The sequence below is a fragment of the Oncorhynchus keta genome, chromosome 12 (genome assembly GCF_023373465.1).
Source record: "Oncorhynchus keta strain PuntledgeMale-10-30-2019 chromosome 12, Oket_V2, whole genome shotgun sequence".
Lineage (NCBI taxonomy): Eukaryota > Metazoa > Chordata > Actinopteri > Salmoniformes > Salmonidae > Oncorhynchus > Oncorhynchus keta.
In genome coordinates this window covers 23,439,598-23,460,312 of record NC_068432.1, presented here as the reverse complement: position 1 = coordinate 23,460,312, position 20,715 = coordinate 23,439,598, and the positions used below count along the sequence as shown (strand labels likewise).

The 20,715-nt window shown below is 41.6% G+C and overlaps 1 protein-coding gene across 1 annotated transcript; it reads left to right on the top strand.

Moving 5' to 3' along the window:
* The first annotated feature begins 1,227 nt into the window (after positions 1–1,227).
* Positions 1,228–20,697, top strand: LOC118391681 (adenosine receptor A2b-like). Its single transcript, XM_035783189.2, has 3 exons — positions 1,228–1,371; positions 1,604–2,067; positions 14,658–20,697. Exons 2-3 carry the CDS (start codon positions 1,748–1,750, stop codon positions 15,403–15,405), a joined length of 1,068 nt encoding a protein of 355 aa, XP_035639082.1. The 5' UTR covers positions 1,228–1,371; positions 1,604–1,747; the 3' UTR covers positions 15,406–20,697.
* Positions 20,698–20,715: the final 18 nt, after the last annotated feature.

Genomic DNA, 20,715 nt, shown 5'->3' with positions numbered 1-20,715 from the left:
AAGGACAATAAACACAATTGCAATTTATTGATGGCAATTTGAACGCACAGCGATACCGTGATGAGATCTTGAGGCCCATTGTCGTGCTGTTCATCCGCCGCCATCACCTCATATTTCAACATGATAATGCACGGCCCCATGTCACAAGGATCTCCACACAATTCTTGGAAGCTGAAAATGTCCCAGTTCTTCCATGGCCTTCATACTCACCAGACATGTCACCCATTGAGCATGTTTGGGTTGCTCTGGGCGTGTACGACAGTGTGTTCCAATTCCATAAATTTCGCACAACCATTGAAGAAGAGTGGGACAACAATTCACAGGCCACAATCAACAGCCTGATCAACACAATGTGAAGGAGTTGTGAAGTTCTGCATGACGCAAATGGTGGTCACAACAGATACTGACTGGTTTTCAGATCCACGCCCTTACCTTGTTTTTAAGGTATCTGTGACCAACAGATAGATTAGGGCCTAAATATTTCATTTCCTTAAATGAACTGTAAAATCTTTGAAATTGTTGCATTTACGTTTATATTTTTGTTCAGTGTAAAAAGAAGGAAATTATCCTAGACTGAACATATCTTCATTGCTAACTGGCTAACATGAACTAGGCTAGGGGTTAGGGTTAAGGTTAGGAGTTAGGTTAAAGGGTTATGGTTAGGGGGAGAGTTAGCTAAAAGGGTTAGAGTTTAAAAGTTGCTAATTAGCTAAAATTGTCTGTGATGAGATTTGAACACTCAACCTTTGGGTTACTAGACGTTTGTGTTATACACCTACCAATCCACCCCGACCAACCACCCTCCTTTCATTGCCTTAATAACCTTCTTTCAAATGTAACATAATCATTCTAATATCAGTGTTTCGGATCTACGTTTACTATGTTACGTCTAGTCTATGAGACCAGGCTGCTTAGGGAGAACAACTGGGTGGGAGTTCGTGTATGAATCAATTCACACATTTTAGACATCCATGGAGGGATGGCCTTGAAATGAAAAGATGTAGATGTCTTGAGTGGGTTATTGCCAGCACAATAAAAAACGAAAAAACGACTACAGCAACCTGAAAGGATGCTGGTTCATTGTTTACACCAACTTTAATAGGTGCGTATACGCTTTAAAGTGATGACTTGTCTGAGCTTCATTAAAGTGGAGCTGTTGTTCACAGCATCACACGTCTGTAGAAATCGCCGAATTTGAGGCGTGGCTAGCCTACTTTGTGTAATGACATTTTTTTCGTTACTTGAAAAACCATGTGACGTAGTGAATCTCCACAATACTACTATGCACAACAGCCACGCAACAGATGCTTGGCTTGAAGGGACCGGGCGCACAAGTAAAGGACTGGCAAATAATGCACTGTTTCAAGAGGGGTAAGCAACAAAGCTATTTAAGAAATTGTTTGCAGATATAAGTTATGTTTTGAATGTATATTTGATAACATGTGGCTTGGTTAGAGTGATTGTAGTAGCATACTATCGCATCGTTGTTAGATTCATGATAACCGATACGAAGTCGCAAATAATTCACATTTCAAACAATTGTAATTACAGGGTTTGCTTTGGAGAAAAGTAAAGTATCCTATGTTCTTTTTCCTTTTCACAGATGGCTGTTTACACAAACCATACTTTTGGAAGGTTCTTGGATTATTGCAAAAATACTTTATTTCTCTTTTGGACCCACTAGAACGGTGTCGCTCATGACACTTATTTTCGAAGACCGACCTAATGTTCTGACATATTTGCGGAGATGAATTCGTACTACATAGTATTTGAGATATTAATAGCAATCTTGTCCATATCTGGCAATGTATTGGTTTGCTGGTCTGTCGCCATCAACACCACTCTGAAAACCGCAACTAACTACTTTTTGGTGTCTTTGGCTGTGGCAGATATTTTGGTGGGTTGCCTAGCCATCCCCTTTGCCATAACCATAAGTATCGGTATCCTTTTGGACTTCTATGGATGTCTTTTTCTTGCCTGTTTTGTTTTGGTACTGACTCAAAGCTCAATTTTCAGCCTCCTTGCAGTTGCAATTGATAGATATTTGGCCATCAATATACCCCTCAGGTGAGTACCTTTTTTATTTGGGATTTTCATTGCTAGACAGACATTGAAATCTGTGTTTGGTGATTTAAAATGAATAGCATATACTTACAAGTAATTCAGGAAAAGCCCAGACAAATAGACATGTTTTTCAAGACAGGTCAACTAGGAATACTTTACTGATGGGGAAAATGTACACAATTAAAATGGCTTTAAAAAAGAACAAGAATAATACAGTAGACAACAAATTCACAAAAACCTCTGTTTTGGGATATATATTTATCTTATGGGATATATATTTATCTTAAAGTGGTGGAAAAAGTACCCAATTGTCATACTTGAGTAAAACTTAATAGAAAATGACTCAAGTGAAAGTCACCCAGTAAAATACTACTTCAGTAAGTCTAAAAGTATTTGGTTTGAAATATACTTAAGTATCAAAAGTAAAAGTATAAATCATTTCAAATTGCCTTATAAGGATAGCATGGGGCACTACAACACACAAATGAAGCATTTGTGTTTAGTGAGTCCGCCAGATCAGAGGCAGTAGGGAGGACCAGGGATGTATTCTTGATAAGTGTGTGAATTGCACCATTGTCCTGTCCTGCTAATAAGCATTCGAAATGTAACAAGTACTTTTAAGTGTGAGTGAAAATGTATGGAGTAAAAAAAAACATTTTATTTAGGAAGTGGCAAAATAAAAAGAGTACAGATACACAAAAAAATAATTAATCAGTACTTTAAAGTACTTTTACTAAAGTACTTTACACCACTATCTTGGGCATTTTATTGAGAATTTGTTGTATTTTTCTTATTATTTTTTTAAAAGATGTTATGTGTACAAAACATTAGGAACACCTGCTCTTTCCATGAGATAGCTTGATCCCTTATTGATGTCACCTGTTAAATCCACTTCAATCAGTGTAGATGAAGGGGATGAGACAGGTTAAAGGATTTTTAAGCCTTGAGATGATTGTGTATGTATAACATTCAGAGGGTCAATGTGCAAGACACAATTATTATTATTTTAAAAATGTTCTTTACCCCTCTTTTTAATGGTATCCAATTGTTAGTAGTTACTTGTCTCATCGCTACAACTCTCGTACGGCCTCGGGAGAGATGAAGGTCGAAAGCCACGCGTCCTCTGAAACACAACCCAAGCTGCTTCTTAACACAGCATGCATCCAACCCGGAAGCCAGCCAGCACCAATGTGTCGGAGGAAACACCGTGCACCTGGCGACCTGGATAGCATGCGCCGCGCCCGGCAGTTGCTAGTGCGCGATGAGACAAGGATATCCTTACCGGCCAAACCCTCCCTAACCTTGAAGACGCTAGGCCAATTGTGCGTCGCCCCATGGACCTCCCGGTCGCGGCCGGCTGTGACAGAGCCTGGGCTCGAACTCAGTCTCTGGTACCACTGCGCCACCTGGGAGGCCGCAAGACACAATATTTAAGTGCCTTTGAACGGGGTGTGGTAGTAGGTGCCAGTCGCAGCTGGAAACGGTTGATTTAAACACTTTTTTTAAGGGAATATCTACATAGGCGTACAGCCCATTATCAGCAACCGTCACTCCTGTGTTCCAATGGCACGTTGTGTTAGCTAATAAATGTTTACCATTTAAAAAGGCTAATTGATCATTAGAAAACCCTTTTGCAATTACGTTAGCACAGCTGAAAACTGTTGTGCTGATTTAAAAAAGAAGCAATAAAACTGGCCTTTAGACTAGTTGAGTATCTGGAGCATCAGCATTTGTGGGTTTGATTACAGGCTCAAAATGTCCAGAAACAAAGACTTTCTTCTGAAACTTGTCTGTCTATTCTTGTTCTGAGAAATGAAGGCTATTCTCAACGTCAACAGTGAAGAGGTGACTCCGGGATGCTGGCTTTCTAGGCAGAGTTGCAAAGAAAAAGCCATATCTCAGACTGGTCAATAAAAAGTGAAGATGGGCAAAAGAACACAGACACTAGACAGAGGAACTCTTCCTAGAAGGCCAGCATCCCGGAGTCGCCTCTTCACTGTTGACGTTGAGACTGGTGTTTTGCGGGTACTATTTAATGAAGCTGCCAGTTGAGGACTTGTGAGGCGTCTGTTTCTCAAATTAGACACTCTAATGTACTTGTCCTCTTGCTCAGTTGTGCACCAGGGGCCTCCCACTCCTTTCTATTCTGGTTAGGGCCAGTTTGTGCTGTTCTGTGTACTTTTAGCAAATGGCCAGAATAAAAAGACAAATATGCAATGCTGCTAAACCAGCCTTGATTAAGTGGAGGGTGGGCAATGATTGTTTTTCCCCCCCAATTTGTTTAATTTGATTAAAACCAATACATTTGTTTTGTTTCTAAATACAAGATCAAAAGGCACATCTTCCTTCCATGGGCACTGTGAGTCATGGCTGGATAGGCTGCGCTTCAGCTCTCAAAATCCATGCCATCATCAACTGTGTTACACAAAAAGGAGGTCTTAACGGTATCTTAACTTCCTATTAGCGCTGCATAAAATTGTCACATTTGCGCTTGTTTTTAAGGAAACACCTCAAATATTGCCACACCTCAGCGCAAGGGAGCTGATGTTAGACAGGTAAATTGCCGAACCTGGCGTTAGGGCTGGAAAATGCCAGTGCGGCTGTTTTTACATGACGCCGGCCGAAAAGGGAGTCCAGAATGCACCTCCTTGCTCTGTCCTGAGATTTCCAAAGACAAGTCAACTTCAAAAACCTGCAGTCGAAGTAGCTTGAGACTAGTCATTTACGCATACAGGCTACAACACAGCACACAGCTGAACCAAAGCATTCTTGAGGTCTCACTCATGACTGTAAATCTTGATTGTGTAGATAAAGCTATGTTATGGTTTGGGGGGCACTGGGCTCTGGCTTGTTTTTCAAAGGACATGGGTGCCTGAAGAGATTGGAAAAGCAGCTTTAGACTAGATACATTTTGCAAGGTAGCTAATTTTCCAATGGTATATTGATGTAGATTGTGAGGCACCACCCCGGGTACACTTTAAAAGGCGCTATAATAGATCATCACACCTCTCTCCCTCAGACTCTGAGACAATGGGTGGGCCCACTTGATCGATACCTAGCCTGCTGGCCTCCGTGTCATCATTGATATAGAGCTGGAGATGGCAGAGGAGCACAGTGGTGGTAGCAGAGTCTGCCACACTGGCAGCCCGACGATAGATGAGACAAATTGGTTCAGATAGAGAAAATCATTATTTGCGAGACAAGACCGGAGGCAGCTGTTTTTTTTTATACATGTTTTATTGCAGTGTCAGAGTATAAAAGGTTTCAGTAGACATTGGGGTCTGAAATTATTGACACCCTTGATAAAGATGAGCAAAAATGACTGTATAAAATAAATAATTCAATTACTAAGCTATATTGTATGCTAAAAACATTTGGAAATGATATTATTTTATACTAATACAATTGCACAGAAGTGTTTTGTTTAACAATAAATGTTTTTTTTTTCAAAAAGTAGGTAAAGATTGACACCCCTGTTTTCATTACCTTTCAATACCTCACCTTGCGAGGATAACAGCACTGAGCATTTTTCTAAAATGTTTTATGAGTTGGAGAACACATTGGGAAGGGATCTTAGACCATTTCTCCATACAGAAATCTTCCAGATTCTTGAAATCCTTTGTCTGTGATTATGGACTACATTCTTCAGTTCAAACCACAGGTTTTCAATGGGTTTCAAATCTGGAGACTGAGATGGCCATTGCAAAATGCTTTTTTTTGTGGCTAAACCATTTCTTTGTGGATTTGATGTGTGCTTGGGGTTATTGTCTTGCTGGAAGATCCACTTACAGAAGTTTCAGCATGGCCTAAGAGCTTTATTTTCATGTCACCCAACAAATGTAAACTCCTGGAGTTTGCTAAAAGGCATTGGCACTTGGATTGGAACTGGTGCTTTGGTCAGATGACATGAAAATAGCGCTCTTTGGCCACGCACACCAGTAGTGGGTTTGGCATCAAAATGTGAATGAATGAGCAGAAAATAATCCCATACCTACTGCAAAATATGGTGGTGGATCTTTGATGTGACGGGGCTATTTTTCTTCTGCTGGTCCCGGGGTTCTTGTTGAGGTCAATGGAATCATGAACTTTACCCAGTACAAAGATATTTTAGCCGAAAACCTGGTTGCCTCTGCCAGGATTAAGGAGGCTGAAACTCGGCCGCAAGTGGATCTTCCAGCAAGACCACAAGCACAAATTCACAAAGAAATAGTTAATTGGCCACAAAAATCAACATTTTGCAATGGCCATCTCAGTCTCCAGACTTGAAACCCATTGAAAACCTGTGGTTTGAATTGATAGACAAAGGATATCAAGGGTCTGGAAGGATTCTGCATGGAGGAATGGTTTAAGTTCCCTCCTAAACATTTTTTGGGAAAACTCAGTGCCCGTTATCTTTGGAAATTGAGGTATTGAAAACAAGGGTGTCAATAATTTGGATACCTTTTTGAGAATTGTTTTTAGCAAAATCTCTTTCTCTGAGCAATTGTATTTTAATTGTAATTTAATTGTATTGTAATTTCCAGTTTTTTTGCATACAATATAGCTCAGTATTTGAATGATTTATTTTTTATAATCTTTAACAAGGGTGGCAATAATTTCCCGACCCCACTGTAACTAAGGCCAGGAGTTTTTCCTGCTCACAGGACTTCTTCTCACATTATGTAAGAAGCCCTCTTACTTGCTACCACATCAGATTTCAGTGCCGGTGTGTGTGAAATGACAAGGCAAACGGTTGCTTTTCCATTTACAGTGGTTTTCCAAGAATTAACTTAATCAGGAAAGCAACAGCATTCTATCCAATATGTTATTCCCAGGATGGGTGAAATATCAGATGGACAATTCTTCAGGGGGATGTTATTAAAATAACATATCATCACATACAGAAATGTTGCAGCTCAATAGACGGGTTAGTTGTTTAGCAACAAAACTGATGCATGCAAAACAGACAGGGTTGTCTTAGATTGTTGATAATATGTAAACTATATTTTCGTCTCCGATATCTATTGAATGAGCACTTGTCTCTCAAATACATAGTTACATTTGTTGGTTAGCTAGCTAGCGAATGTCAGCCATATTAGCATAGATGTAACATCAGTCAAAACATCTCAAAACAAGACCTGGTATCAAAATAAAAATATCAAACAAGCCACTTACGATTCACTACATACCATAACACACAACCTTCTGCCCCTTTGAAGCGCACATCGTTTGTGACGTTGTCAGCTAACCCGTCTATGCCAGCAAATGCATTATAGTCAACAAGAACATTCCTTTCAGAAAGCAAGCCAGATTGAAACATGATTTTCTATTTTACAGTTTACCCCTTTAACCAAGACCCAGACCCACATCGCACACACGTGGCATGGTAATGAGAAGAGTGTGCGGTCAGCTCAATTTACTGTTCTCTAGCCATTTCTTTAGTGTTTGTGTGTGTTCGGTCGGCAGGGACTTAGTCTTGTGGGACTGTAGTTCCCTTAGATCAGACTGTTTTCACAGCTGACTCTGGTGGATGTGAAACGGCAGACGAGATACTTCAAACCCTGCGAGATGGCCCTCTGTTTGGCACCCACTGACTACACACATGCGCACATACTCAAACATTTTAGAGCCTTTATTTTCTGTTTCTCAAGCTATTTTGGTATTGTCTGTCACACACACCAGACTGTCTAAAGGAAAAGATCCAATAGCATAACCTCTGGCTACAATGTTCCCAGCTAACAAACCTGGCAGGCCTCTTCACCTAGCTGTGTCTCTTCAGTTCTGTTCTCAGGCCCCACGTCTTTCTCTATGCTTCGAAAGAATCAGTGTTGTGTCCTTGAAAAGCTGGTTTCCTCTATGCTGCTACTGAGACAAATGTTTTCAGAGGCTTTTTTTTAAAAGGATGGCATTGCCAAACTAAGTGTGTGGACTTACATCATAATGACTTGGCACTATTGAGCCCCAAACACTGTGAGGCTGTTTCAATAAAGTTTGTCATTTGGCTTTTGCAGTTGTTTAATGGCATGAGAGGAAATAGGTTTGGCAACAGGTCTTCCTTACTACACACACAACAGAAGTGATGTAAATACAGCAACAATGAGCGTGAATAGGATAAAGGTGGTGAGGAGTGGTTTACTAACACACTTCTGCAACACTACTGAGTTCACTTCTGCAACACTACTAAATTAATTTTGTTTGTACAAAACCCAAAAGTGTAGCCTCCCACACACCAGCATTATTCAAAGTTTGCATCCAAGCAATACATTGACTCTATGGCTCTGGGTTGCATTGAAGGGTTGATGATAATTCCATTCACCAGTTCCATTTCAAATAATAGTTCAGTCATTCAGTATGGGTACACCTTTGTTGGGTGTGGTCACAAGGAACTCATATCACACAATGTATGTGGTAGACAGACAGAAGCAACAGCCAATAGGGGGGACCCTCGCTCCTTTATAAGGAGCTATCGCTCCCACTCGCCTCACTTTTCGCGCTTCCTTAGAAAGTCGTTATATTCCTAATTACTCTCCTCAGCCCCGACTTGGTCTAATACTTTCCAGCTATAAACTGTTCACAGGCGAACCCATGAGGATTCATTGCTGTGGAGCTAGTCCTGGCGTTTGGTAGCTAGCGTTCACCCCGTAGGTTAATAGCCTCATTGCTTAGCCATAGCCCCGGTATGGAAAAACCTGGCCTATGCATGTGCTGCCGCCGCGTAGCTGTGTTGCTAGTAGTCCTGTCGGTAGCTAGCTAGCTTTCACCTCGTGGGTTAGCAGTCTAGCTATTGCAAGCACACTGGGAAGAGGTAGCCATAACTGAAGGTGCTCTGAAAATGAAATTATCATAGTGCCATCTGTTTTGTCACCAAAGCCCCATATACTACCCACCACAGCGACCTGTATGCTCTCGTTGGCAGGCCCTTGCTTCATATTCGTCGCCAAACCCACTAGCTCCAGGTCATCTAAGTCTTTGCTAGGTAAAGCCCCGTCTTATCCCAGCTCACTGGTCACCATAGCAGCCACCACCCGTAACACTCGCTCCAGCAGGTATATTTCACTGGTCACCCCCAAAGCCAATTCCTACTTTGGTCGCCTTTCCTTCCAGTTCCCTGCTACCAATGACTGGAACGAATTGCAAAAATCACTGAAGCTGGAGTCTCCAGCTATCTCCCTCACTAACTTTAAGCACCAGCTGTCAGGGCAGCTTACAGATCATTGCACCTGTACATAGCCCATCCAACTACCTCATCCTCATATTTTGTTTTTTTGTTGCTTCTTTGCACCCCAGTATCTCTACTTATACATTCATCTTCTGCACATCTATCACTCTAGTGTTTAATTGCTGAATTGTAATTACTATTCATTGCCTTACCTCCCGAATCGTACTTCATTTGCACACACTGTATATATATTTTTCTATTGTGTTATTGACTGTACGTTTGTTTATTCCATGTATAACTCTGTGTTGTTTGGGTCGCACTGCTTTTCTTTATCTTGGCCTGGTCGCAGTTGTAAATGAGAACTTGTTCTCAACTGGCCTACCTGGTTAAATAAAGGTGAAATTTAAAAAAGTAGGGATGCTACCGCGTAGGTAGAGAGAGCTAGAGATGGAGCTAGCTCTAGTCGTGTGTTCGCCAAGGCTTATCGGTGTAGCTAGCTAGTCCTGGCATAGCAAGCTAGCGTTTTCCAGGGTTTAGTAGTCTGGCTCATACTAACACACTGCTAGCTGAAGAGAATGTGCGTTTTTTGTGAGCTAGCTTTGACTCTCATCTCTATCCTTTCTTCCTCCTCGGTGGGAATTAACAAAATTGTAGTTAGGTGGGCTGTTAGCTGCACACGACTAGCTCTGCCCTAACTGGCCAGAGACTGAGAAGTAAATGTTCCTTTTGGCAAAGGTGCTCAATCCTCTTGACGAGAAATCTAATTCCTAAGCTCTGTAGTGAATCCTTACCTTTGCCTGTGAACAGTTTAGCAAGAAAGCATTAGTCCAAGCTGATGCTGAGGAGAATATTTAGGAATATTACAACCTCATAAGGAAGAATGGAGAGTGAGGCGAGATGGAGCAACAGAGCTTTATAAAGGAGTGGGGGTCTCCCCTATTGGCTGTCGCTCCTGTCTGTCTACCACAGACGTTGTGTGATAGGAGATCCTTGTGACTATGCTCAATGAAGGCGTACCCATACTGAGTGACCTAACTCATATTTGCATAGATCCGGGGTTATGTGAGAGTATTGCTGTCAGGCCTACTGTCATCTATTTTATGTTTGTATTTGACCTTTTATTTAACTAGGCAAGTCAGTTAAGAACAAATTCTTATTTACAATGACGGCCTACCCCGGCCAAACCCGGAGACGCTGGGCCAATTGTGTGCCGACCTATGGGACTCCCAACCACGTCTGGTTGTGATACAGCCTAGAGTGAGATGGGCTGTGCTCACAGCATGTGGCACTTCATCGCCATGAATCCAAGCCTCTTAACTCCTGTTATGAATCTGTACTAGTTTGGCCTGTAACGACAGATAATAGGCCTATCTCACATAGATATCACACATCTCGAGTGGATCTCTAATTAGTGCTGGTGCCATATGCCATGTGAGGACAGGATATTTGCGTACTTTGCATGCAAATCTTAAGTGTAGGCAAAATTTGATGGGGTTGCCAGTGGAGCAAAGAGAAACACCTTGTCAGGACCCGGTTACGGACCCGGGTCTCCGGAGTGAGAAACAGTCACTAAACCAACTGAGCCACGAATAGTCAGCAGAACCCAGAAGATGAGGCAGACACAGCAGTACTTGAGACGGTGTATTTAATTAAGTAAAAAGTGAAGTTCTTCAGGAAAACATGTAACTCCACAACCTCAAAAGGAATTCCACAAGAACAAAGGTAATCCTCCAAGACAAAAAGGTAAATCCACAAGCTGGAAGGTATAGCACAAAAAAAACCTCAAAAGATACTTAAAAACAAACAAACAAGAACAAAAAAACAGAATTCCACAAGAGCGTCCACCGGGATCCACAAGAGTTCACAGAGTACTAGGGCTGGGTGCTAACATACAAACACAGAGCAAAGAACTGAGTAAAACAAAGGGTTTAAATACAATCAGGGGAAACGAGGCACAGGTGCAAATAATAATGGGGATCAAGGGAAAAGAAAAGGTCAAAAGGCACAATGGGGGCATCTAGTGACCAAAAACCGGAACAACCCTGGCCAAATCCTGACACACCTCTTCCCTTTGAGGTTATACTGTTTTTTTTAAGCGGATGTGCTGTGAAGTGATTGTTGACACTGTACTAGTCTGACAGGGGTTTGTGGGTTGCAATGTGCCCCTGGCGGAACCGCATGAACCGTGGGGTTAGAAAAGGGAGGTGTGGGGAGAAAGGAACAGAAGAAAGGGAGACCGAGAGAGACGATGCCAGCATGCTGTCGTCATGCCAGAACTAATCCACTCATCCGACAATTCACTGGCCCTTACAGAGGAATGTCACCAAACCCATCAGAGACAGAGAGAGGGGGACAGAGGGAGTGGGAGAAAGAGAGAGGGACAGACAGTAGGGGAGAGAAGCAGAGAGGGAGAACGAGAGAGAGCTGTCTACCCCCCAGATAATAGTCACTGCCTGGAACTCATACCTCTCCTGGCTGAAAGGTTATAGGACTAAGAGGAGGAGAGAGATGGATTGTTAGAGAAGAAGAAAGATGGAGAGATGCGTGCAGTGTACCCACCCACCTCCATCACTCGAGTCGCGTCATGTCATTGTTATGTACGTTCTCAAGCCTCTCTCCAATAGTGGTGCCCTAAAATCGTGGTGCCCAATCATTCTGGACGGAGGCTAATGACGGTTTAGTCTAAATTACATTATCGTCGCAGGAAATACGATTACATTGCTAAAGTAGTCAAATGTTTAGTAGGAAACAACTTTGCCTTCATTATCATGTCGTCAAATGTCCTTTAGACAGATGGCAATGTTGTCATTAGCTAGCAAAATTCATAAAAAATAGCTAGGAATGCTAATGTTAGCAGCTAAAATTCGGTGTCCTCCCCTCAATTTTAGCTAACTAGCTATTGTTATATTGCATCTAAAGGCAATCTGGTGACATCAAAGGGTTTTACAACTAATTATTTGCCTCCATTTTAATGGAATTGTATTTCCAAGCCACTGTAAAAGCCACTGTAATTCACTTTTGATGAAATGTTCATCAGTGCTCATTGACGATGCATTGAGTAGAATGCTCAGTTGGGCAACAGTCCAAAACAAATGTCATGAATAGCCTTAGGGCCCATCCCTCCAAGAACTTAAGCATGGCTGCGGACTGAGGGACATAAGAGGAGAGAGACAGAGAGATGGATGGTAAGAAAAGAGAGGAAGTGTGATGTGTGGGTCCACCCTACAGCCTTAGGGCCCATCACTTCAGGTCCCTAAGCATGGCCATGGCTGTCTGTAGATTATGGATGTCACTGGTGCCACATCATCCTTCAGAGACGGATGGGAAATGGAGAAATGGGGACAGAGGTACAACCCAGGGAACCATGATTAATAATTTACTACTGCATCACAAAAGTCCCAGTCTGTTTTGAGGCTTTGACATCTGAGGGGCTACAGGGTCATCAGTCAAATGAGCTGCTGCTTCCTGTGAAACTAAACTTCCATGAAATGGCACATGGCTGACAGTCATTTTACCGGCAAATTGACCACATGAAAAAGCATCTCTCATGACGAGGGAAAAAACATTTCCAGCAGACAACGACCACTTCCTCTTCTTGAATAAAACCAAAAAGCTATTTTCTCCATTGTACTAAATTATTAGTCTGTCTATTTTAATAGTAGTTGATATTTGTTGTACTATTGGAAATATAATGTGGAAATATAATTGACATGCTTATACAGTACATGTCATTATTACATGCTATAATCAAAGCAAGTGAAATCACATGAGCACTGATAATAAGTTCATGATTATCCTTTATCTACTGTATATCTGCTGTATTGTCTCATGATTTAGCCTGAGAAATCTGTGGCTCAATGCAAAACAGTAGTTCTAAATATACCTAGCTGGAGGCAGTAGCTGTTTCCATTTGACAGTCATTCAGTCATACCACACAGTTAACACACGTGTGAAACAGGACAAATATAAGCACCCATTATTTGTCTATGTGTTCAACACTGTATAGATAGATTGTTGTTCTATTTTTATCTCATCCTTCTTCAATATGCTAGTTATTAAGGTTAACCTCAGTGTGACTGGGCTCGGTCCTGCAGACATGTTTAGAGAGGAGATGAGTTGGACTCTGGGTGTCACGTTCTGACCTTAGTTCTGTTATTTTATCTTTGTTTTAGTATGGTCAGGACGTGAGTTGGGTGGGCAGTCTGTTTGTTTTTCTATGTTGGTTTTTGAGTTTGGCCTAGTATGGTTCTCAATCAGAGGCAGCTGTCAATTGTTGTCCCTGATTGAGAATCATACTTAGGTAGACTAGGTTTCACTTTTGGTTTGTGGGTGTTTGTCTTCCGTGTCAGTGTTTGTCGCCACACGGGACTGTTTCGTTTCACGTTTATTGTTTTGTATTTCGTAGTGTTCAGTTTGTTTTAAAATAAACATTATGGACACTTACCACACTGCGTTTTCGTCCTCCGATCCTTCTCGCTTCTCCTCCTTAGAAGAGATCCCTTACACTGGGATTTTTCCTATCACATTCCTGTCTCTTAAGTTAATGTGCTCAGTGAAATGCAATATCTTACTTGCTCAAATTGCCAAATTCTTATTCTCTGTGCAATATCCAGTTCAATAATAATAATAATAATAATAATAATAATATATGCCATTTAGCAGACGCTTTTATCCAAAGCGACTTACAGTCATGTGTGCATACATTCTACGTATGGGTGGTCCCGGGAATCGAACCCACTACCCTGGCGTTACAAGCGCCATGCTCTACCAACTGAGCTACAGAAGGACCAGCTTGTTTGGTCTGAGACAGTGTCACAAACAAATGATCCAGATCCCTACATTGATTCAACCATTCCAATATCTATACTAGCATACCACTTTGAATGCATGCCCAATACAACAGATTGCTTCATAAGTGGTATGCTATAGATACTGGAACAGAGCACATGACAAGGCAAAGAGAGGCTAAATGTACAGCAGGATACCTGGTGTCTGTGTAAAGCAGACAGGATGTAGATAGTCTACACTGAGATGCATACAGCAGTGTGCTGCTGATATCAATATGTTTACCATATGTCCAACACATGGAGCCCAATGGCATTCTCACCCAGTCCTCGATCGATAGAAGTCTGCTGGAATGACGTCTCGTTATCTGTTGGTATCCTGCTTTAGGCAATATCATGGAAATGAAATTATTCCTGTCACAGGCCCTACCTAATATAATGTTCAGTCGGAAGAACTTTACGACCGCATGTTTTTGTTGCCTTTCTGTTACCCTTACGTTATTTTATTCATGAATGAATATGCAGCATTAGTGCCAGAATGCTTGATAGAAGGCCACTGTTCTTTCAAGGGCACTCGGTCATGACTATTAGGGAACAGAAAATAAGACCCTTGTATAACCCCCACAGATGTTAATACTGTCTTTTTGGTCTCTGCATGTCCCCCTATCCAGGTACAAGGAGCTGGTGACAGGCACGAGGGCCAGAAGAATCATTGCTATTTTATGGATCCTGTCCTTTGTCATCGGCCTCATCCCTTTCCTGGGTTGGAACCTGAAGGTTTCTTCCTGCCGTCAGAATGTCTCCAGCAGCCTGACAAATGGCAGCTCCATGGGGGACACCAGTACCACTATCGCCCCTCGGGTGGACGATCTGAGCAGCATCAAGCTCACCTGCCAGTTTGAGAATGTGGTGGACATGCACTACATGGTCTATTTCAACTTCTTTGGCTGCGTCCTGCCTCCTCTGCTTATCATGCTGGGCATCTATGTGAAAATCTTCACTGTGGCCCGCAAGCAGATGCACCAAATTGAGCTCAAGTGCTCGGTGAGCAGCAATAGGGGCAGCCACCATCACGGGCTGCTTCAGCGCGAGATCCGTGCGGCCAAGTCTCTGTCCATCATTGTGGGGCTGTTTGCCCTCTGCTGGCTGCCCGTGCACATCCTCAACTGCCTGACCCTGTTCTACAAGGACCTGTACAAGCCGGCCCCAGTCATGTACATAGCCATCATGCTGTCGCACGCCAACTCCGCTGTCAATCCCATTATCTACGCCTACCGCATCCAGGACTTCAGGAACACCTTCCGCAAGATTCTGACGCGTCAAGTCCTGTGTCAGAGGGAGGAGCTCTACCTCCACTCCTCCAATGGAAGCAGGCGGAACAGAGACCAGATCCACATGACCATTGACCCATTACTCTGAGGGGTGGGTTGCAGGGGGCATGAGCCTTTACTGTAAGGGCAAGCAACAGGGGCATGAGGCTACTAGTCCTGCCTACATGTCCTGCCGACCATTGACTCTTTACTTCATAGGTGGGGCCAAAGGTCAGCCGTGTAGCTCAAAACACTACCTGTGTTTATGTTTTTGTTGTATTTAATTTTTGAATGGCATTTTAAGTGAGATTAGAAATGTTTACAGAACAAAGCATGGTGGTATAATGATATACAGTGCCTTGCAAAGGTATTCATCCCCCTTTGTGTTTTTCCTATTTTGTTGCATTACAACCTGTAATTTAAATGGATTTTTATTTGTATTTCATGTAATGAAAAGTCATGCATGCATATGTATTCACCCCTTTGCTATGAAGCCCCTAAATAAGATCTGGTGCAATCAATTGTCGTCAGAAGTCACATAATTAGATTGCACACAGGTGGACTTTATTTAGCTAAGTGCCACATGATCTCTCACATGATCTCAGTATACAGTATACACCTGTTTTGAAAGGCCCCAGAGTCTGCAATACCACTAAGCAAGGGGCATCACCAAGCAAGCGGCACCATGAAGACCAAGGAGCTCTCCAAACAGGTCAGGGACAAAGTTGTGGAGAAGTACAGATCAGGGTTGGGTTATAAAAAAATATCCGAAACTTTTAACATCCCACGGAGCACCATTAAATCCATTATTAAAAAATGGAAAGAATATGGCACCATAACAAACCTGCCAAGAGAGGGCCGCCCATCAAAACTCATGGACCAGGCAAGGAGGGCATTGATCAGAGAGGCAACAAAGAGACCAAATATAACCCTGAAGGAGCTGCGAAGCTCCACAGCAGAGATTGGAGTATCTGTCCATAGGACCACTTTAAGCCATACACTCCACAGAGCTGGGCTTTACGGAAGAGTGGCCAGAAAAAAGTCATTGCTTGAAGAAAAAAAAAAACCTGTTTCAGTCTTCCAGAGATTTGAGACTGGGACGGAGGTTCACCTTCCAGCAGGACAATGACCCTAAGCATACTGCTAAAGTAACACTTGAGTGGTTTAAGAGGAAACATTTAAATGTCTTGGAATGGCCTAGTCAAAGCCCAGATCTCAATCCAATTGAGAATCTGTGGTATGACTTAAAGATTGCTGTACACCAGCGGAACCCATCCAACTTGAAGTAGCTGGAGCAGTTTTGCCTTGAATGGTCAAAATTCTCAGTGGCTAGATATGCCAAGATTATAGAGACATACCCCAAGAGATTTGCAGCTGTAATTGCTGCAAAAGGTGTCTCTAAAAAGTATTGACTTTGGGGGCGTGAACAGTTATGCACGCTCAAGTTTTCCGTTCTTTTGTCTTATTTCTTGTTTGTTTCACAAAACATATTTTGCATCTTCAAAGTGGTAGGCATGTTGTGTAAATCAAATGATACAACCCCCCCCCGAAAAAAATCTATTTTAATTCCAGGTTGTAAGGCAACAAAATAGGAAGAATGCCAAGGGGGTGACTACTTTAGCAAGCCACTGTATGAAGCTGAATAGATTAATCTGTCAAATATGCCTTGAATGTGGAGCGTTATTTATGAGTTAAGATGAGTATTAGGCCAGGTGATAAAAAGCTAGCCTGGTCCCACATCTGTTTGTGCCGTCTTACTAACTCCTATGGTCGTTGTCATGGCCATAGGAGTTAGCAAGACCACACAAACATCTGGGACCAAGCTAGTGAAAATCTGAGTCTTATTTACTTTAAAGCTGGAATCTGTACTTGGTAAAACTGCCACGTCCGTTTGCGATATTAAAATAACAGTTACTTCAAACAACAAATATGTTTTCCCCCTCTGACATCATTGCACGCACGATAGAACAGCAGAGTATGTATGTATGCCTACTGCAATTGTTTTTACTACGATGCTGGATGCTCCTCTCCTCTGTTTCATCAACAAAACAAAAACAATAACACATGCTCTGGGGCGAACAGTGGCACTGTTCTACCTAATGCGGATTCCAGCTTTAACTGTTGAATGATTTTTATTTCATTTTGTTGAAGCTAACTGGATTTTCAGGACTGTGAAATGAATCCACTGATTAATCCATTACTATGAGAACACCTAATTTACCATTCCTACACATTGACCATATCATAACTTAAAACACACATTTTTCTAAGCCTTAACTTTCCAAACATAATATGCATCAAGTGTTCAATGTTTACCGTTTGGTATTTGATTAGTCATGTAGCTCAAATTTGAGAAACCTGGCTGAGGTGTGTATTGTATTGTTCGTCATGGGCTATATCGGACTTCTTCATTACTGGTGTTGCATAAAAACATATATAGGAAACTCTGCCCAGTGGAACCAGTTTTGACTCAACAGCAACATCTCAAGTGAGAGGACACACACAACACAGCTCGGATTGGGAAAGTATTCTTACACAATATAAACTTGTGGTGTTATTGTGCTCTGCTTGAATTTTGAAAATGTCATGGCTTCTATAGTTCATGGAGAAAGCTCAGGAATATACAGTATGTGGTGGGCAGACAGAGTAATGAATAATCTAAAATTCAGAAACAGGATATTTAGAGATTCGCAAGAAAATCATGTCAACCTTACAAATGCCTCATTATTTGAAATTCTTGATGACTTTAGTTATGTAATCTCCCTTTAAAATGATAGATTTACATTGTTATTCTTAACAAAATGCTGACTTTTTTGGGCTCTTGTTCAACATAGCCTAAATCATATCAGAAAACAAATCTGTGTTACTTATTGTTATACAGTTGAAGTCAGAAGTTTACATATACCTTAGCCAAATACATTTTAACTCAGTTTTTCACAATTCCTGACATTTAATCCTAGTAAAAATAACTTGTTTTAGGTCAGTTAGGATCACCACTTTATTTTAAGAATGTGAAATGTCAGAAGGATTTATTTCTGCATTTATTTATTTCATCACATTCCCAGTGGGTCAGAAGTTTACATAAACAATTTAAAGGCAATGCTACCAAATTGAGTGTAACTTGGGTCAAATGTTTCGGGTAGCCTTCCACAAGCTTCCCACAATAAATTGAGTGAATTTTGGCCAATTGAGCTGGTGTAACTGAGTCAGGTTTGTAGGCCTCCCTGCTCACACACCCTTTTTCAGTTCTGCCCACACATTTTCTATAGGATTGAGGTCAGGGCTTTGTTATGGCCACTCCAATACCTTGACTTTGTTGTCCTTAAGCCATTTTGCAACAACTTTGGAAGTATGCTTGGGGTCATTGTCCATTTGGAAGACCCATTTGCGACCAAGCTTTAACTTCCTGACTGGTGTCTTGATGTTGCTTCAATATATTCACATAATTTTCCTGCCTCGTGCCATCTATTTTGTGAAGTGCACCATTCCCTCCTGCAGCAAAGCACCCCCACAAGATGATGCTGCCACCCCCTTGCAAGCCTCCCCATTTTCCTCCAAACATAACGAAGGTCATTATGGCCAACCAGTTCTATTTTTGTTTCATCAGACCAGAGGACATTTCTCCAAAAAGTACAATCTTTGTGCAGTTGCAAACCGTAGTCTGGCTTTTTTTGTGGCGGTTTTGGAGCAGTGGCTTCCTCCTTGCTGAGCGGCCTTTCAGGTTATATCGATATAGGACTCATTTTACTGTGGATATAGATACTTTTGTACCTGTTTCCTCCAGCATCTTCACAAGGTCATTTTCTGTTGTTTTGGGATTGATTCGCACTTTTTGCACCAAAGTACGTTAATCTCTAGGAGACAGAACGTGTCTCCTTCCTGAGCGGTATGACGGCTGCGTGGTCCCATGCTGTTTATACTTGCGCACTATTGTTTGTACAGATGAATGTGGTACCTTCAGGCATTTGGAAATTGCTCCCAAGGATGAACCAGATTTGCAGAGGTCCCAAAAAAAATTTGAGGTCTTGTTGATTTTCCCATATCTAGCAGAGGCACTGAGTTTGAAGGTAGGCCATGGAATACACCCACAGGTACACCTCCAATTGACACTAATTGACATGATTTATCAGAAGCTTCTAAAGCCATGACATAATTTTCTGGAATTTTCCAAGCTATTTAAAGGCACATTCAACTTAGTGTATGTAAACTTCTGACCCACTGGTATTGTGATACGCGAAATAATCTGTCTGTAAACAATTGTTGGAAAATGTACTTGTGTCATGCACAAAGATGTCCTAACCGACTTGCCAAAACTATAGTTTAACAAAAAAATTGTGGAGTGGTTGAAAAACGAGTTTTAATGACTCCAACGTACTTGTATGTAAACTTCCAACTTCAACTGTATATTACACATCTGAATGTCACCCTCTTCCCTTGGCATCCCTAGAAGGCCCATACTACAACCCTCACATGGACTAACACACACACACCTCACATGGACACAGCTGTGATCGTTTGCCCACCTGGCAAATTCCTGCGTCCTGGAACAAACCAGGCAGCTTTTAATACTCAATATTGTCAAACTGTAGGATCAACCACTTCCACGGTGTACGGTCTGCCCATGAAGCAGCAATTGAATTGAATTTGCATTAAAGAAAGTTGAATTAAATTAAATGACAATTTTATTTATTTTGAATTGCTTTGAATTATATTCCACTTCCTTCAATTAAAATGAAATTAAAATCCTGCTTCTTTTGGGGTGTGGCCTATTCAAATTAAATTCAGAAATGTTGAATTGACACAAACCCTGCAGGGAACGCTAGGCCTAACGAGATTGTAGGGTTGACAAGTGCTTGTTCTGTGAAAGACAAAAATATGCTTCATTGTTGTAAAATTGTATTTTTGTACCAGTGAGTCTGACAGTGTTGTTAAATAGACGGTGCATCGTTCTTGGTTTGAAGATGTCTCTCCCTGTACTTGACCACCAACTGATGAGCTTGCCTTTGTTTTGTTGGTTGGCATTGGCCTCTTTTCTAAGAAGCTGTGACAGTCTATTTTCCTTTCAACTGGCTGAAATTAGATGTGGTTTTCTATCAAAAACAGGAAACCAGACCTCCACAAAATAAATCCAGTTTAACGAGACCCAGTTTGGATGTGACGGCACACAATCTGTGCTAAAATTAAGGTGGTTTTCCTCTGCTATGAGAAGGGCCTCCTTGCTGTGATATTAAACTGTGTTGTGTACTGTTTTTGTGTTCACAAAGTTAGATTGAACGGGATCTTAAGCACTTACAAATTTGTACAAACATACTGTACGAATTGGAATTCGTAACTTATCATATAAACGTCAGGAGAGGAAAACAAATTGCAGGATGTAACATATCATTGTGAAAATGTCATTGCGAAGATTTTGGGGGAC